The 18,141-nt window shown below is 37.3% G+C and overlaps 1 protein-coding gene across 1 annotated transcript in view; it reads left to right on the top strand.

The window, feature by feature from the left end:
• The window catches only part of LOC112951033 (histone-arginine methyltransferase CARM1-like), a 48,247-nt gene that overhangs the window by 13,330 nt on the left and 16,776 nt on the right, over positions 1 to 18,141 (top strand). Inside the window, 3 exon segments of the mRNA XM_026043657.1 lie at positions 6,275 to 6,381; positions 6,566 to 6,670; positions 13,175 to 13,285. Of these exon segments, the coding sequence (XP_025899442.1) occupies positions 6,275 to 6,381; positions 6,566 to 6,670; positions 13,175 to 13,285 (323 nt within the window).

Genomic DNA, 18,141 nt, shown 5'->3' on the forward strand with positions numbered 1-18,141 from the left:
AGCTTACTACTTACTTTTTTCTACATTAAAAACTGTTTGTTATTTGTCATTTGAGTCATCCAATTACTGATGTTAGTGACTGAATGCTATCAGTTCTGCTTCATTTAAATTGAACATATTGATAAYAATGCTTAAGCATAACAGTGCTTATTGACTGAATTTCTAACCATCAAGCCTTCCTGTGTTGATGCAGRAAATGATTCACCCATTGATCTCTTTGGGATAAAAGCATTTCCATTGCAGAAATCCAGAATAATAAAAAAAGTTTAGAGGAACATTGGAGAAATTGTCTCATGATGCAGCATTGCTATAAGTGACCTGGTTTGCAGATAGTGATTTAATATTCAGTCAGGCACAACAAAACAGTTTAATGCTCATTGAACTATTAATAAAGTCAATGTTGAAATGAACATCAGAACCTGTTAATCTAATCTGGCTGTTTTTATGGCTATGAAAAGGTCTTTAAGTATTTGAGAGGCAATTATATATAGAGAAATATCTCTAGGTTTGTTATCAACAGTCAAACTGATGTAAACCCAAGGATATCTGGAAGTTTCTTCTCCTGAGTCTGTGTGGTGAATGCTCTGGAATTTTATTAGTTTATTTGCAATAGACATAACTGTGATTTTTCTGAAGCTTAATACACATTGGTAAGCAAAACAAAAGCTTTTTTTTTTTGATAATTTGGAAATACTACATTTACCCCAGACAACTTGTGAAATAATCAAGCTTTAATAAACCCACAGTATTTTTTTAATGCAGATTTCTACTGTTCTGCRAAACAGGATTTTTCTCATGAGGATATTGGGCAGCTTTGTTGTTCCAAATGGAAGTGCTTCCCAAATACTGTCTGGTCTGATCATTTGATACAGTCTTGTAAGAAGTTACAGGCTTCTTTCCTTCASTTCTTTTTTCCAAATATGGATTAAAGTTATATCTGTACACCTTTCATAAATCCTAGAGCAGCTTACTGCTTAATGTTAAGTACTGCGTTTTAATCATAGTCTGCAGGTAATAATACAGAAAAGCGGGAAAACAGCACTTCTGTGAAAAGAGCACTTCTTCTTTACTGTTATGTTCATAACAGTTGGTCAGAGAAAAGTTTTTTCCCCTTTTCTCCCCTGGAACCTCATGTTTCTTCTTCCCCATCTTCTTCCCCTTCAATATAGTGAGCGGGCCCACTAGTTTTAATCAGACGAGTRAAGTGCACTGTGATAATATCTGGTGTGTGAGTCTCCTGCAGTGAGGATAACCGGATAGSAATGAGAAACAGAAATGCAGAGTGCAGTCATTTTAGTGATATTTTAGGCCTGCTGYGTGTTGCAGGGGTTTGCAGCTACCCACACACTAGATGCACAAGAGCAGAATTATCTGGATTAGTGTTATTTAGTCCCAGAAATCAGTATTTAGGTGGACTTTTTCCATTCACCAGTGGAGTTTAAGGCCACTGGTGCAATACTCTTTGTAATATGTCACTGATAAGTTATATAGGATGGGTTTAATGTCCAACAMTACATGTTAGTGGTGATATATAGGCAGTCAAAACCCCAATATCAGATGCTTTCATTCTTCAGCAAAATACGTCTTTTCTCTCAAAAGGATTCACAGAAATAATGCATTTTCAAATGTTAATCAGAAAGAAAAAAGAAGTAGAATAAGAAACAAATCARAATCTTAACAAGCCTAACTTTCAAAGATGTTTGATGTTTTTATGTTCTGTGAACTTATTTGCAAGAGAAAACTTTTTTCTTTTTTCCTCTTAAGAAGATCCCTGAAAAACGACTTCATCGTGCAAGTGTGAGGATTTTTTTCATGGCCTTCTMAATAGCAAAGAGCTAACACTTTTGTTCTGAGAGCTAATAATGAATTCCGTAAGATATGTTTTGCTCCGTAGGAACATTTATTATAGAGTAAGCTGCGTATTTTTTACCATTCCTTGGTAACTAACTGCCTGTGGGAATGTTTYTGTCATTATATGTATAATAATAGTGAAGGAACTTCTCATTGGAAGGAGATAACAGTTATTGTGGGATAAGAGTTTGCACCTGCATAGTTACTAAGAGTACTGGTGTCCCGATGAAGTAATATAAACTACGTATCTATGGCATATTCTCTCAGTATTGTCTTTCTGAACGACATCCAGATAAGGCTCCTTTCTTTTGTTTGTTTGTTTGTTTTTGAGATACTGAAGACMATAAATATGTCTGCATGCCCTTCTTCTCAGGAACATTGTTATTCTTGTTTGAGTGGTTTCTGGCAGTCTTACAGTGTGTGGGAAGTAGTAAATGCATTTGAAAGCCTTGACTCATTAATTTACAGCTAGGAGAATATGGCTTCCAGACTCACAAAGTTTTTTGAGTTTTTTTTCCCTACTTGTAAATGGAAAATTGAAAGTTTGATTTAAGTGAATGGGGAGATGGGAGTACAGGAATTTGTTTTTTGCCTTTGAAGACATTGTAGTTCTGAAGGTGGAAAGAAGAAGGCTTTGTAAGGCATTGAGAAGACAGCAGAAGGAACAAATGCAGGGGGTGCTAGAATGTCCTGAAAGATACAGGGCTGATAATGAATGAGAAATATTCTTTGGCTCTTCTCAGAAAATGCTTTCCTGATTTTTAGTTCTATATGTTTGACTCTTGTATGCAAAACAGGGAGTCTGCAAGTGGATGATGTACCAGTATTCCCAAATGTTWGTGAGCCTAACTGCTTTTGGGATAGACTCTTTTCCTGTCCTCTTCCACTTTCAAATAAGAAATGAAATCCATTTCTATAAGGGCTAGGACCATTTCTGCATATACTTCTRTGTATTACACATGAAATTCCAGCTTCTTAGCAAGGTCAAAATTAACTTTCATTTTAAGCACTTTGGTCAATATACAAATAAGGACATATAAAATATTAAAGGAAGGGAGCATGAGTTCTTATATAGGGAATATGAGAGGTTACAAGGTTAATATGTTTGTTTCCACAAGCAAATGCAGAGAAGACAGGCTACTGCGAACACACGGTGGATACAGAAGGTAGACTAGGGAAATGCTTTCATGATTCCCGAGGCAGTCAGTTGAAGAAGGAAGTTTTGTGTTCCTTGTCCATGCTGTAAAACTAGAAGTGTGTCTCTTTTCTATAGTTGAATGGGAGAATTTATGAAAGCTTCACAATGTATTCTTTTCAGTTTATATATCCACGTTGTGTGAAATGTTCAGTTCAGCTAACTACTTACTTTTTTCTACATTAAAAACTAGAAGTTTGTTATTTGTCACAATAATCATCACAAATGAGTATGTATCTGGTTTTCTCAGATAATACTTGAAACTGGCAGCAACTGTAATGAACAATTCTTTGGCAATTTGTGCGACCTAAAAGATTTCCCMTTAAAATCTTTGACTTTTAAATGTTATCTTCTATGTACTCTGTTAGGAAAATTTTAAGAGCATCTGAGGTCCACTCTGAAGCATTGTGAAGAACCTTGGAGGGCTTACGATGATTCCTGTTTTTTATGCTCTCCAACTCAGTATTAGTGTTGTAATTCACCAGCACTGTAGAGAAATTATTTGTAAATATCTTATTTGTACCTAGAGGAGTATTGTGTACAAGTAAATCTTACTTTTGTCATAAAATCCTAGCATAATTAATTTGGAAGGGATCTGGGATGGTCATCAGTTCCAGATCCCTYACTCAAAGCAGAGTCAATCCCAGATTGCTCAAGGCTGTGCCCTGATAGATCCTGAAAATATCCAAGGATGGAGACTGCACAACCTCATTGGGTTTCAATTCCAGTTTCCATTTTTTCTTGCACTGTGTTTGTTTTGAAGACCCTTTTTTTTACTCCTGGACAGCAAAGATGATGTTCTGAGTGTTAATCAAAACTGCTARAAAGTTTCTGCAGACATATGATAAAAATAACTAACCTTGAAGAGCGATTGCAGAGAAGGAAAACAAACGTATTGCTGAACCTGTTACATCATCCCTAACCTTCAGATAGAAAGATGTGGGTGAAGACTAAGGTATTGACTGGTTGTCTGGAAAAGATTTCCAATATCCAGGTTTTTTTCTTCAGGTTCAGTGAAGGACATTTCCCGATTTCCATCTAAAACCTGGCACCGTCTTCTCTTTGGGCCTTCTCATGAGCCAGTCACTTAATGTGACATTCTGCTCAAAATCACTGTTGTGTGGGAGTGAAAAGGGCATGCTGGTGCCATTCACACATTTTCATGACATTTTGCTATTACTTCTGGAATTCATAACCAATAGCGGTTCRTAAGTAATTTCTAATCTGAAGATCACCCCAAATGGAGATGTTTAATATGACATCTTATTCCCACGAGAGCTGAAAGGCCAGAAGTAACTGAGTGGGACTTTCTGTCACCTAGAAATGTCAGGAGACTTTTCTGCATGGGGGTTCTGTGGCACATTTATTTCATCAGCAGATGAAACTTGTTTGAATAAAGTTCAAATGGATGAATAAATGGATGAACTGTGTTTTACAGCGTCTGCCACATGCAGTTTTTTACTGGGATAATGTTCAAGTGACTTGTTCATCCACGGAAWGCTCGTTCTTCCCAGAGCTATTGCTCCAGGCTTTCAACATGCTGATTCTGTTGTATCCATTAGACTGCTCATAATTTGAAYTCAGATGAGACACATTACTTACTCTAATAGGCTTAAGAGCAGATTTTATTATGTTTAGTCTAGCTTGTGGTTGCCCAGACATTCAAGGCAATGTGTCCTCAATTGATTTGGACTTTCCTGGGGAACTATGAGTACTTGCCACTTTTCAGTGCTAAATTCTTACAGGGGAACAACGAGTGACTGTCTGAAAGACAGAGCTTTTTCCATCTGGTTTTCAGGTTGTACTGATTTCTAGCTGGGCAAAAACTAGGAGGCTCGGATAGCAACAGCRGAAATTTGTGAAGCTTTTACTGAAAACTAGATGTTTCAGATTCAGAATCTTACTATAAACTTCTATGAAGGATTTAACATTTTCTGCTAGGATTATCTCTCAAATGCCTAGCCAAACTTTTTTTATTACCTCTTTTTAAAACATTGAACTTTAAATTACTTTATTCGTGACTTTCCAGTGACTATACCTATTTATTGTAAATTGTATTTGTTTATTGTATTATTTATTGTACTTATTTGTGTAAGCATGGATCTTTGTTTTCATTCTCCAGTAACTTGAAATTGAGGTTGCCTTAATTTCCAAAGCTAGAAGGAAAGCCATTTTTTAACTGTCTTCCTTTGCAAAAGTCATCTTTTGCAGCAAAAGAGAATCAGTTCAACCAAATCTGTSTTTTCATGATATCAGAATTTCCTGGAACAATGAAGGAGATTCTTCTCCTTGATTTCTGTGTTGATACATTAATTTTATTAATTAGTTATTCTTTTCAAAAGCACTCAGAGTCTTAACAGGTACTTCCCAATGCACTGACTTTTATGCTGCAGGCACTGGCTGTTTTCATTTGAATCTCTGACCTGTGCAGGAGTTTCCTGCCTCTGACTATCAGCATAGTGTACTTCGATTATTTTTTGTCTTCTCTTGTCTTCATATGAGCAGAAGATAAGTAATTGCTATCAAATACATAATTGTTATCGATCATACTGTTTTCCCTGATTGACATTTTTCTCCTATTTCTCATTTCTGGTATGGTTTCCTCACTGCTTTTTGGACCCACTTTAATTTTCCTGTTAATTGTGTAATAACAAAAAACATTGTGTCTACAGCAGCCAGAATATTGCTACTCTGAACTTTCGTTTTGTTAGACTGCTTCTAARGAAAGATGCATAGCCCTCAGCCTGATCTTTTAGGCCAATTAGCCTGTGTTAATTCAAGACAATGAAATCCATACATCACATACATCACCTGCTTCTAGAGGGTTCTCTGTGTTGAGCATGAATTAACATCGATTAACCCAAAGCACTATGTTCAGGCTTATTTTCAGGCTGAGCTTTAGAGTTCACCATCACAGATATCTATTCCATTTTACTGACCATACTGGAGAATCCTTGACAAAATATTTTTATATATGAGGTCATGAAAACAGATGCTGTTCAGGTCTTTGTATCAGCTCTTCTTTGTTTAATGAAATTTTGAAATTTTAATTGAATTTTTAAATGAAACCTTACTGTATATTTATGAGCACTGTAAACTAAATGAAACGTTTTTCTGAAGTCTTAATGAATGTGTTCCTCACCTGCCACTTCATAACATTTATTTTATTTTTACTCTGGCAGAATAGCTTTGCTACATTTGTGGGTTTTTGTTTTTGTTTTCCCCCAGAATACAGTACATTTTCCAGTGCATTAAAGAAATGCTGTAACCAAAAGAAGAAAGACTCTGTGTTCAGTCAGCGAACAGATGAATCATCTGCTTCCCAGTATTTTCAGGTAATGAAACTCCTCAGTGTCAGTTTGTGACACCTAAGTTACAGTTATACTCTTAATCTGGTCACCAGGTCTTTTAGAAAGATAGTCCCATTTTGTTCAATGAGTGGTCCTGTCTTTAGTAATTGAAGAACAAGACAGACTGATGTGCTTTATCTTTTCTCTGTTTTCTCTTTCTCCTCTTCAGTTTTATGGCTGTCTGTCCCAACAACAGAACATGATGCAGGATTTTGTGAGGACAGCCACGTATCACAGGGCCATCGTGCAGAACCACATAGACTTTAAGGACAAGGTGAGCTGTACTAAGAATTTTTAATATTCCAGTGTACTGATTAGGCTTTAAACTTTTAACTGAACAACACTGATCATACTTGAGTTTTGCCCTACCTGAGACTTTGTATATAAGTGTACTAACTTCTGTGTGTTTGCTTTTTGTATTGTAATATCGTCTTCAAATGCATGGATGATAATGCATGGTGGTGATGGTACCCTGTACATCCTAAGATGAATGTTCTGAAATATAGATCCAAATATGAGTATCAGATTCTTTTGCTGCCCTYTGCGAGTTTATTTAACTGTCAGCTGTGTGATTGATATTGTGTCTTGTGGCCTCTTGCAAATATCTACAAAAATATTCTAGTTTGCATCTCTTTTTTTTTGAGGTCTACACTGAATATTTTACCATCTTGCAGTTATTACAGACTAAACAAACATGTAATGAGCTGTTGTGACTCCATTTATATGTGGCAATGAGTTGGAAAGAATGTAGGAGCTTTTGCTTAGGAATTCAGGTGCATAGAGTCATCTCCAGCATAAAAATATGCAGATCTTAAAAACTACCATAATTAATAAAATGACCTTTTTTGTTGTTTCATTTTATACTTTGCCTTTTACATTCTCCAGACCAGGCACCTCAGAAAAAGGTAAAAGAAAATTTACACTGAGAAAATGTAGGATAACAACTCTCCCCATCATTTGCCAATTGTAGTTTCTTAGGTTTCTAAAAATCCAAAGCACAGGGCTTAATATCTCTTGCAAATCTTTTACTTTCTTTTTTTCAATTGAAATTGGTTGCATAAGCTCTAGGGATTTTTCTCACCATAGGCAGGGCTGTCTTCCTGTGCAATCCTATCTCATCCCACCCGTAATAATATTTAAAAATGTAATTATTGTCAATAACTAGGTAATATAAKGGCACGTTGTGTGGAAATGAATCCTTTTTAATAAGATTCTGGGTTTTTCAGCTTTCCAGTTGTGTCATTTTGCTTTTACCTTATGAGGCAAGAAATGATTAATGTTCCCAGCTGACTTTCTTAACTTATTCCTCCACTGCGTAAATTTCTGTCCTGCCTTCTGAGTTGCCTTCTCATCTCTCTTCTGCGGTCAGCATTCCCAGTTCCCTCAGGCTCTTTCTCTAAGAAGAAACTGCTTGTGACCTCCTACCACTCCAATCGTTCTTCTTCAGACCTACCATCAATTCTGCTGAACCTGTTTTTGTAAGGATTGGCAGGAGTTATACCTGGTGGTGCAGGCAAGCAGTACAACAGATTTGTAGAATYCTGACATCTAAGTTGATATTCTCTATGTTCCATAGAAATCTGAACTTTTTTTTAATCTAAATCCATCTAGCCATTGAGGAGTTGAATAGTGTGTAAATAATACAGATTTCCTGAAAATCAATTGAGTTTTTCTTAGTATTGTCCAGTCACTCATTTCTGTTAGGTCTGTCTTGAGTAACCTGACTTTGTGTCATCAGCAGGTCTTGCCCACGTGCTATAATACAAAATGTGTATTTATGCCTGTAAGTACCATGTATCTGTTTCGTTTTCGTACCTGTGGTAAGGAGTTTGTGCTTTGCACATTCCTTCCCTCCTTAGTCAGGCTTGCTGCTGCTCCGCAGCCCAGCTGTGTGCTTTTGCTCTTAGTTTATTTATTTTCCAGGCTGTTGGAGCTTCTTTGGCTTCTCTTCAGCATACCTAACCGTGAGACTGTCTGGGTGTCTCTGGACGCCCACCTAGAAAATGATCTTTCTGTTTCCTGATCCCGTTTCAAAATGGAAATTTTTCAGAACAAATATGTCTGAATATTAACCTGGATACCTTGTGACAAAGCGTTTTCCCATGAGAACCTCAGAATCCCATTCTGCTGAGATTTTAGCTGGCTATCTTAGAAATACTGCAGCTATATTTTGTCTTTTACTCAGAAAAAATGGAAAGTAGGCAAATGTCTAAAGGTGGCAATGTGGAGAGAAAAGGAGCCATAATTATTTTTATATTTCTGTTTATGGGATGAGTTTTCATTGAATTAATATTGGACTGATTGTTTCCTAACTACTCTGGCTTTCTTTATCATATTTTATTACCTTTGCTGCCTACTTTCCTAAATTCCTGAGTAGAATGAAGTTTAATTTACAGTAGTAAATGGATTTGAGACTTAAAATATATATTTTTCTTATTGTTTTTGAAAAATATACATCAGAAAGTGAAGCAGGTGATCAGAATTAAACTAATGAAATTAATTCTAGATCCTTTGAGAGGGGTCTTAATGATGCATTCAAACACATCCTTTCTATAAAAAGTAAGATATTTCAGGACCATCTGCTGGGGGTGGCAATTTATTTCAGGGGAACTTAAAAGAATAAGGAGAAACCATTTAAGAGTATAATGTGCCTGAGTCTGGGCTTTTCACACTGGTATGTGTGGCCTGTGTATCCTTACTGTCATATGCTCCTCTGATTGCTGAGAAGTTTCCTTAGAGCTTTCACTAATTTTTCATAGTAAAAGTTTCTTGAATTTTGAATTCTTACAGAACCAACAAAGTGAACAAAGTTCAAAGTGGTTTAATTAATTTTTTTCAAAGAAAAGCCCCCAAAATAAATTGCACAGTAGCACTGCATAATGCAAATTCATACAGGCCATGCTACATTTCTAGTTCTTTGAAAATAAGTCTGAGATTCTTGAACCTTTTGTGGTTTTGTTTGGGTTTTTTTTTTCATGTTTTTTCCTTTTGTTTCTCTTTCATAATCTATTTATATAAATAATTTACTTAAAGGAAAACAATGAGGATCAGAATTGCTCCAGTGATTCTAGAAAAAGGGTCAGCGAAATGAGCTATTCACACTTCACAGTCAGAGACACATGTTTATAATAACAATAGTAATAATTTTCTTTATATTTTCTTGGCAATAGATGATAATTCCACATGATGAATGTAATCGTAGGTTTTTAGTATTTCAAACTTACTGCTTTATGGCTCTGCTCTGTTGCTGTTTTGGTGTATTCCCCCCCTCTTACTCAAGAGGCTTTTTCAGGGCTCTGATTTTACATGCAAACATTATTTCTACATGTGAGTAGCTCCCACTAAATTCACATTTGGAAAGTTACTCCTCTGTGCAGGAGCTGTGGTCAGAGGGATGTGGCATTGGTTCTTATCAACACCATGATTTTTGATGAATACTGAGCTTGCTGAATTTACATTTCATAACCCAACCACCTGTCTATTTTTTTATCTTAAAATGCTCACTAGGGAATTTTTCTCTTTAGAAATAAACATGCAGTTTCCATATATCGATATTTCTCAGCACTTTGTGGTAGTGAGTACTCCTACCTTTCTATTAACATCATCTTAAGCGAGAGGTGAGAGGAAGTGGCTCCTTCTGCAGGAGGTGCAGCAATGCCAGTGGGGCCGTTTGGGATCAATCTATACTATTGGGAACTCATTGAACCACAGATGATGGGAAAGTTAGATGGGAAAGGACCTCTGGACATATCTAGAGCAAACCTGCACTTTGAATGGAGATTCCACAGCCCCTGCGGGCCAACCTTTCTTGACCACACTCATGGTGAAAAAGCTTTTCTGTGCATCTTAAAACTTAGGTCTATTTTCCCTGTATGCTCCCCATAGGCAGATGAAGAAGGCAATAAGCCCTCCCCATAGTATGCTTGTCTTAAGCTGGACAAACGTTTCCCTCAAGCTTCTCTTCATATGTCACGTCCTTCAGATGCCTAACCAGCTTGTGGGGGGGACATCTGTTGGGCTTGCTGCAAAATGTAAATATCTTTTTTTGACCTGAGGATCTCAAAACTGCACAGAGATCTCCAGATATTATCTCACAAGTGGGTATTTCACTTTCCCAGACTTCTGCTGGCTACAGCTTTCCTGTTGGCCTTCTTGGCTGCAAGAGATGATGGATCTGCAGCTTGTTGTCCAGCAGGACCCTTAAGTCTTTTCTGTTTTTGAAAAGCTGATTTCTAATTAGTCAGCCCCAGCCTGTACTATTGCATGGTGTTAAGCAAAGATGAGAGACGTTGTGCAAACTATCCCACCGTGTCGCTGCAATCCCTGTGAAATCGTGGCTGTGTCTGCATGTCCCATGCTGCATGGGTTTGTCTGCACGCACCTCAGATGGCTCCTCTGTCATCCTGATTACACACAAGGACTGTGGCACCCTCTCCCATTCTGATGTCTCCCGGGTACTTCCTCATGCTTTTCATGCCTTCACCTCCCTTCAAGCTGTCATAATTCCCTCTGCATGGACCTTTTTCACTGCTGAAAACCTGATGGCAAAGATGACCTTGCCCCATTTTTAGATGGGTGACATCTGTTGCCAGCAGTCCTCACTCCTCAGGCAGGCCCTGTCATCCTGTAGGCCATAGTCCTGCACAACCAGGTGCTGATGCCCAGGAGAAGTTAGATTAGTCCTACGTGCCTTCCCATGGGCAAGAGTGAGGAGATACCACTGGGTGCCACAGCTCCTCGATCCCATGTGCTCCACCCTCAACCCCAGAGACTCTCCAGTCACCACCAGTCATCCTTGATACATCCTTGATACACACAGGAGGGAATCATCGGTGTCCGCACGGATGAGGGGCAACTGGTAATGACTAATCCAAGGGCCAAKGGGGTTAAACATTCCCTTTCTAGCTTTCTAGGTCTTGGCGCTTGGTGTTCAAGAAGCCTCTGAGATAACATGTCAGATCAGCAGATGAGTGCCCCTGTCCCCTGCGATTTCTAGGGACAAAAACATCCCTAGAATGTGTCCCCCTGAGTTTCTAGGGAAATTGTCCCCTCCTCCTTTTGGTGTGGATGTTGTTTCAGACTCAGCTGGTTCTCATTCCATCTTGGGAGTGTATGTCTTCTACCTATTTGAGCAAACTCAGATGTATCCAAGGGGTGCTGCTGTATTCAGAAGCTCCTCTTGCCTGTTTCCTTTCCTTGCAGCATAGGGTTTGGGCTTCTTCCTCTGATAAGTCCCCGTGGAGACCCTGGCCATCTCCTTTGCAGCTTCCCTGATGTCTTGCAGCCCACTGCAGCCCTGCCAGAGCCTCTTCCCCTGGCAGCTCCCCTCAGCTGCAGCCCATTTCAACCTGGGTTCATCAACATTCCCACCCAGTTGCACCACCTGCTGATGTAGACATAGGTGTGGTGTGAGAAATGGCGTTGGAAACGGATCCAGCACAAAAACCAGCTCACCCTTCTCCTCTGGATTAGTAATGCTCAATTTGAACAGTTGGCTCTTATTTCTAACTTCCATATATACAGAGAGAAAACTCTGTAATATTTGTGATTCCCCTTGGGCGTTTAGAAGTAGTCTGTCAGCCTTCCTGTCAGCCCTATGGCCCAGTGAAATAGGCCTGGTTTTATTTTCTTCCTCCCTACTCTCTTCCCCAACATTTGCTGTCACTTGTTGTTGTGAAGAGTTGCTTCCTCTGGGCATGGGGACATATTCTAATATGCAGCAAAGTGCTGAGAATTGAACTGGACCTGTGACAGCCCRTCACTGGTGATCTGAAAAATGGGCTTAATAAAATCCTTTCACTAGGAAAGAAAATTTGAATAAAGGGAAGTCTCCTGTGCCCAGCTTGAAACTATGTGCAATAGCAGAAGCAATGGTAATTTGTTTTGTATTGGAGGATTTCTGTGACACAACAAATTGAAACCATGTGTGTTGAACTGCATTCGGCAGTGAATAACCGTGTGTCACACAGAGKGAGTTTTGGGGACTAGAATGGGCTCTTACTTCTGAAAGATCATTTTTCTGCCAAAATATTTTATATTTTGTATGCTTCTTTTTCCTTTTCTCTCTATTTTTGAAGGCTGGTAAATAGTGTGCACCATACAGGAAGCTGGGGCTTGATAGGGACATAGAGTAGGGGAAACTGATTGTATTCTTAGCTGTGGTATTCACTCTGAATGCATATTATTCTTAAGTTGTGGGTTTGACTATTTGAATATTTGACTATTTGACAAATCAGATTTGTCCCTTCAAAGCATTTTAGGCAACATTTTGGCTTGCAGCAGGTGAACTCTCTGGTCAACAAGGAAAGTGGGGTTTTGGGTTTTTAATATGATTGAGAGACTAAAACAGATGCTGCGTACGTAAAAGATTTAACATTGATGTCAGAAAATAGAAATATTTGAAAAATATATAACTCAGTTTTATATTTCCATATTAAGGAACTGTTTTTTTTCATACATGGTTTTGTACACTTTCAAAGGCATATTTAAGTTTTATCTTCCTTCCTTCCCCAGGGTATTCAGACTAAGGGCAGTGTTTACATTTTTCTCCTGAAGAAACTTCAGTATAAAATCCTGTTTCTTCCATGCCACACACACTTACATATATCTGCGAATCAACAGTCTTTTAAAAATATACTTTTTAATTTTTAATTTTAATTTATAAAATTTAAGCATAATATCACATATACTAAACTCAGGGTGCCACTGTGAAAACTTTCTTAGTCAAAACTGGTGTCAGGAAGTGACTTTTCATGATTTTGTTCCTTTTGTTTCCAAGGTGGTTCTAGATGTTGGCTGCGGATCAGGAATCCTTTCGTTTTTTGCAGTGCAGGCTGGAGCTAGAAAAGTCTATGCAGTGGAAGCCAGTTCAGTGGCAAAATATGCAGAGGTAAGTGTTTTTTTGAATAAAGATCCAAAACGGCGTAGTGTGAAAGCGTGAAAKATCTAGAATTCTGCATCAAATAGGCTAATGCTGAAGATTTCAGTTTGACTTGCATAGGGAGTCAGCCTAGATGCCAATGCTTCTTAGAAGGTAATTTTTGAAGGTTTAGAATTTAGGTTATTTTTAGAATAAAGTTTAGAATTTGTCATATAAACCCTATCATAGTTGTTTTTGTAAAAAAACTGTGAACCAACGTAATTGTGATTAGACTTTTTAATCAAAATCAGAATCAAAGAAAAAATACTGTTAAAAAAAAACAGATGCTGTTTTCATAAATTCTGTGCAAAAATCTGTAGGTGKTTTTTTTTTCATAATTTTCTCTGAGATCTGTGGGATCAGCCAGTTTTGACTGAGTTTCCTGCAGAGTGCTAGATTTTTCAACCTTCAGGGGAAACAGTGCCTTTTGTTGGGATAAAACAAGCATTTCAGGGGTGCTCTTGGTTTTAAAAGATATTTTTGAGCATTTCTGAATGAAGGATTCTAATCTTATTTAAAGCATTTTAAACATTAAAAAAAGCATTTAAATGACATTAATAATGGAAGTGCCTTAGGAAAAGTCCACCTCCTTAAAGGCGGTAATCCTAAATCATAGCAACAGCAGAAATCTCTGTCTTTTTTCACAGTCAGCAGTGCCTGCTAATTGATTATAGGTGAAGATCTCAACGTGTGGGAAGAAGTATGAGCATGTTGCTGCCAGAGCTGATCACCTCCATCCCAGTTTTAAAAAAGTGGAAGGCAAGGTGGCAAAGTAGAGATTTCCTAATTCATACTTACAAGAAAAAGTTATTTTATCTAGATGTTATTTTCTYGATTTGATTTTTAATTCTGAGCAGTAATGTTGACATCCCTTCAGTAATTAAGAGTCAATATTTCCTTTGAGATTTTTTTAAAAAGAGCTCCTTTTGACTACATTTGACTACAGCAGTCCAGCCTTTACCTTGAAGAAAACTGGTGCATACCAGTTGTTGGCTATAACAATGTGAAGTATTGTGTTATTGCTGGAAACAAAGAGAATATGTTTGCATCTTAAGGAATCAAATGTGGATATTAGATATTTTTATTTCTCTCAGGTAGAAATTCTTACTAATATATAGAGTCTTTGCATTTTTTTTTTTGCATTTTGCAAGTCTTTTTAACTCCGGCTATAATATTGGTTTATCTATAATCTGCCCATTTTCACTTTCACTTCCTGCCTCATTTATGTTGCTGTTGATGAGTGGTTGATGTATGTCTTCCATATACAACCAGCTAGCTGAACTAGCATGACTCAGGAGAAACATACTGCAAGGACACATCTATTGCTTTATGATAACCTGGATAGACAAAAAAACCCTTCATAATTAAAGAGAAGCCTTTTCCTGATGCTTGTCATTTATTTCCATCTATCCAAAACATTAAAAAATGTAAACATATTGAAGAGTGGTCAGTCCGTGTCAGAGGGAGAGTGGATTCACTAAGGAATCTTGTGGATAGATAAAATATATCAAATTTCTTTTATTTCATGAAAAATGGAGGATTTATTTAGGAAAACAAAGTAAAAAGAGCAAAAGAAAAATTGCTTGTCCTGGCCAGTAGGTAGGCAAAGTGTTAAATATGTTTTAGCCTTTGGGTCACCGTCTCGAATGTGGTTTGAGGACAGAAGTAAGCAGAGTCACTAGCTGTGAAAAGGTATGTGCTGCATCTGTATCTGTCAAATACTGTATGTATTTATGGGAGTGTATACATGTGAGCAGGAAACCTGGAAACTTGATAGTAGGGAAACAGCATGAATCTATTGGTTTTAGAGACGGAATTGCACTTCCCCTGGGGTGAATGAAATGCTAAATTACTTAAAACTACAGCTTAAGAAGAGAAATAAAGAGCGTTTTACAGCTATAGGTACTGGGGAGTAATAGCTGGAGTGAAAGCAGTTACCCAGACCCTGATAACTCACAGAAGTGTGATGATTTCCTTCTCTTTTTTCTAAGAGTCAGTTCTCAGAAGAAAAATCACAGAATCATATGGACATAATTTCTCAAGAAAACCTCTTCATCCTTCATCCTTGCCATCCACATGGCAAGTCAGCACAACTGACCAGTTAACACATAGTATGTTTTAAGAGTTTAAGTTTATTTAATAAAAACAAGCTTAGTTGGATAAATTAATTGAACACTTTTATTGCATACTGTAGTTACTATTTGCAGAATTCTAGTATTCCACAATGCAATTTYGTTGTAAATTAGCATCATCTATGCAGCATCTGGATTATGAGAAGAACATTACTTTAAATCCATTTCTTATCTCATTTCTGCATGAATTTGTTGTATTTGCCATCAGCTTTAGCTATGTGTAATAAAATCCTGTTGAAGGTGGGATTAACAAGTCATATTCCCTTTTGTATTTTTTTCCATTTTAATGCAACGTTTATGTATCAGTKTAACATTCTACTGACTGTAGAGAAATTATGAACAGAATTTAAGCTGTGCACATTAGTGCTGTAGTTTTTTACTGAGAGCTATGGTAGCTTTGAAGTAGATTCCTTTTTATGGTTAGGAGTTTATACAGAAAGAGTTCATATGTATGTGTGTATATATACATATAAATTGTACTATAGTGCAAGTAGTMGTAGGGAGGCTTTTTCACTAGTTATCAGTTTAACTTGCTTTCATTTCCATTTTCTTTTACAACCTCATTAAGAAAAGCTGTAGTTGGAGCTTTCTTTATTGAAAGGCTAGTTCTGAAAAGCTGGAGAGACCTTAGCATCTTTTTTACAGTGGTATATACGTGTGAACTGGTGTTTTGTGTGTGTGTGTATATATATATATATATATATATACATACACACAGTTATATGTATATATAGTGGTATATATGTGACTCCAGTGAAGTTCATACAGATACCTGTTATACATATTACTTTCATTTGAAGTAAAAATGACAACAGAGAGATACTAATTTATAGTATATAATTTAAAAGTTCAACTCATTATTACACGCCAAGGAATTTAGTTTTCTCCCTCCAGCACTCTTGACATTTCTCTACACAGAAAATAATAGTATCTCATGGAGTTCCTAACATTTTTGCTTACGTTTATGTCTCGTTACCATGCTTAAAATTGCTTATACACTAACATTACGCAGAAATAACAGAATCGCCAAATAACTTGGAAGTTCTCCTTCCAGATTTACCTGCTGTCTTTTGGTAGAGGAGGGAGAAACCTCATGTCCTTGGAGATGGTAGTTGAGCCTGCGCACCAGGCTCTCCTTGAGCAGGCTCTGTGATTGCTGCTCCAAGGGTGCTTATAGACTCCCTGTCCAACACCTTCAGGAATTTACATCTTTTTTTGCATTAATTCTTTCTCAGCCACCACGACGTTTGCTCCTCTTTGCAATGTTCTGTTTAGGTAATGTTTATATGTGCACCATATTGTCTTCAGTACTGTAAGCAAACTGCATCTGTTTGTTTTCTGTTGTTGAGATTAAAAGATTTTTAACTCTACATAATGATGTATTGTTTGCCATCCCATCAGGTGTATCACGTGCTGTTGTGAGGTCGATAGGGGATGGTGATAATGCACATTTTAAAGAAACATGGGCAGGATGGAAACTTTGAAGGGTAGCTGGATAAAGGCAGCAGTTTCAGGAATGATGGACTGTGGATTTCAGCTTTTTAGCTGAATTTAGCTGCATAATTAATACTTATGTATTCAGCCAAATCACTGGATTTTTCCCACTGAATGCAGCTGGATATCTGCAGCACAGCAGTATAGAATAATAATGATGGAACTAGTACAGAATAAGCATTTTATTGAGACACTGTTAGAATTTAGCTGGGTTGAAGGGCGTTGGTGCTGTATCTGAACTCTTATGTGCGGACCAAGCCTTATATTTTAAATTCTGATATAAGTGCAACTACTCCTGTTAAGAGAGATCAGAGAAGCAGCATAAACAATTGTGTAATAATGTTCCTCAGTAAGTATGTAGTTGCACAGTTAGATTAAAAGCCTTTTGACTATTTCTATTTTAATTTTAAGGAGGCTGCCTTATTATTTTCTGTTTTGGTAGTTGYTCTATTTGCCATCTTTGGAAGCCAAACTTCTTTTATTTCCAGGGTTTGGGGTTTTTTTTTTCATAACGAATTTTGCAGAATTTTGTTCTGTCGAAGCAAACAGCTTCATTTCTTTTGTTCAAGTGCATTGTGCTGACCATGACTTGGTGATTGCTGGAAYTTATGAAACGGTGTGTGGGAAGTGAAAACATGGTCAGCGCACCCACTCACACATAACTCCCCTCCTTTTGGCACAGACGTGTTAATGAGTCCCTGAAGCCCTAAAGCAAAAGCTCTGCTGCCATCACCCTTAGCTGCTTGTTCCTCATTTATCAGTAAGAGTTGTTAAAAAAAAAAAAGAATTCGCTGKTTTTTTTTTTGTAAAAAGCTTTAATATAATGAGATTAGTAAGAACAGCAGGATGTCAATAAAAAGGTACAGACTGGACGATTCAATTAAGAGCTGAAGGCTATAGTTTGGATAAGACATAGCTTTTACATGGCATGGCCAGTATTCCTGCTGAATTGGTGAACACAGATGTAACTTTTTACATTTAAATCCTCAATTCTTGAAAATTGATTTAACTCAGTGTTAGTAATCTTGTTGTAGTAAGGTTGGAGCAAAGGAGCATGAGGTAGCTGGGACAAGGACTTATTTCATAGCTGGTATTCATGGTCTCATGGTGTTTTTTTTTTTTTCTTTTTTTTTGCTTTATTTTCATTTTGGATTAGTACTGCCTGGGAGAAGCAAGCAGTATTTTATATGCTTTGGACAG

Source organism: Nothoprocta perdicaria, unplaced genomic scaffold, assembly GCF_003342845.1.
Source record: "Nothoprocta perdicaria isolate Ctin4 unplaced genomic scaffold, notPer1 scaffold_333, whole genome shotgun sequence".
Taxonomy (NCBI): domain Eukaryota; kingdom Metazoa; phylum Chordata; class Aves; order Tinamiformes; family Tinamidae; genus Nothoprocta; species Nothoprocta perdicaria.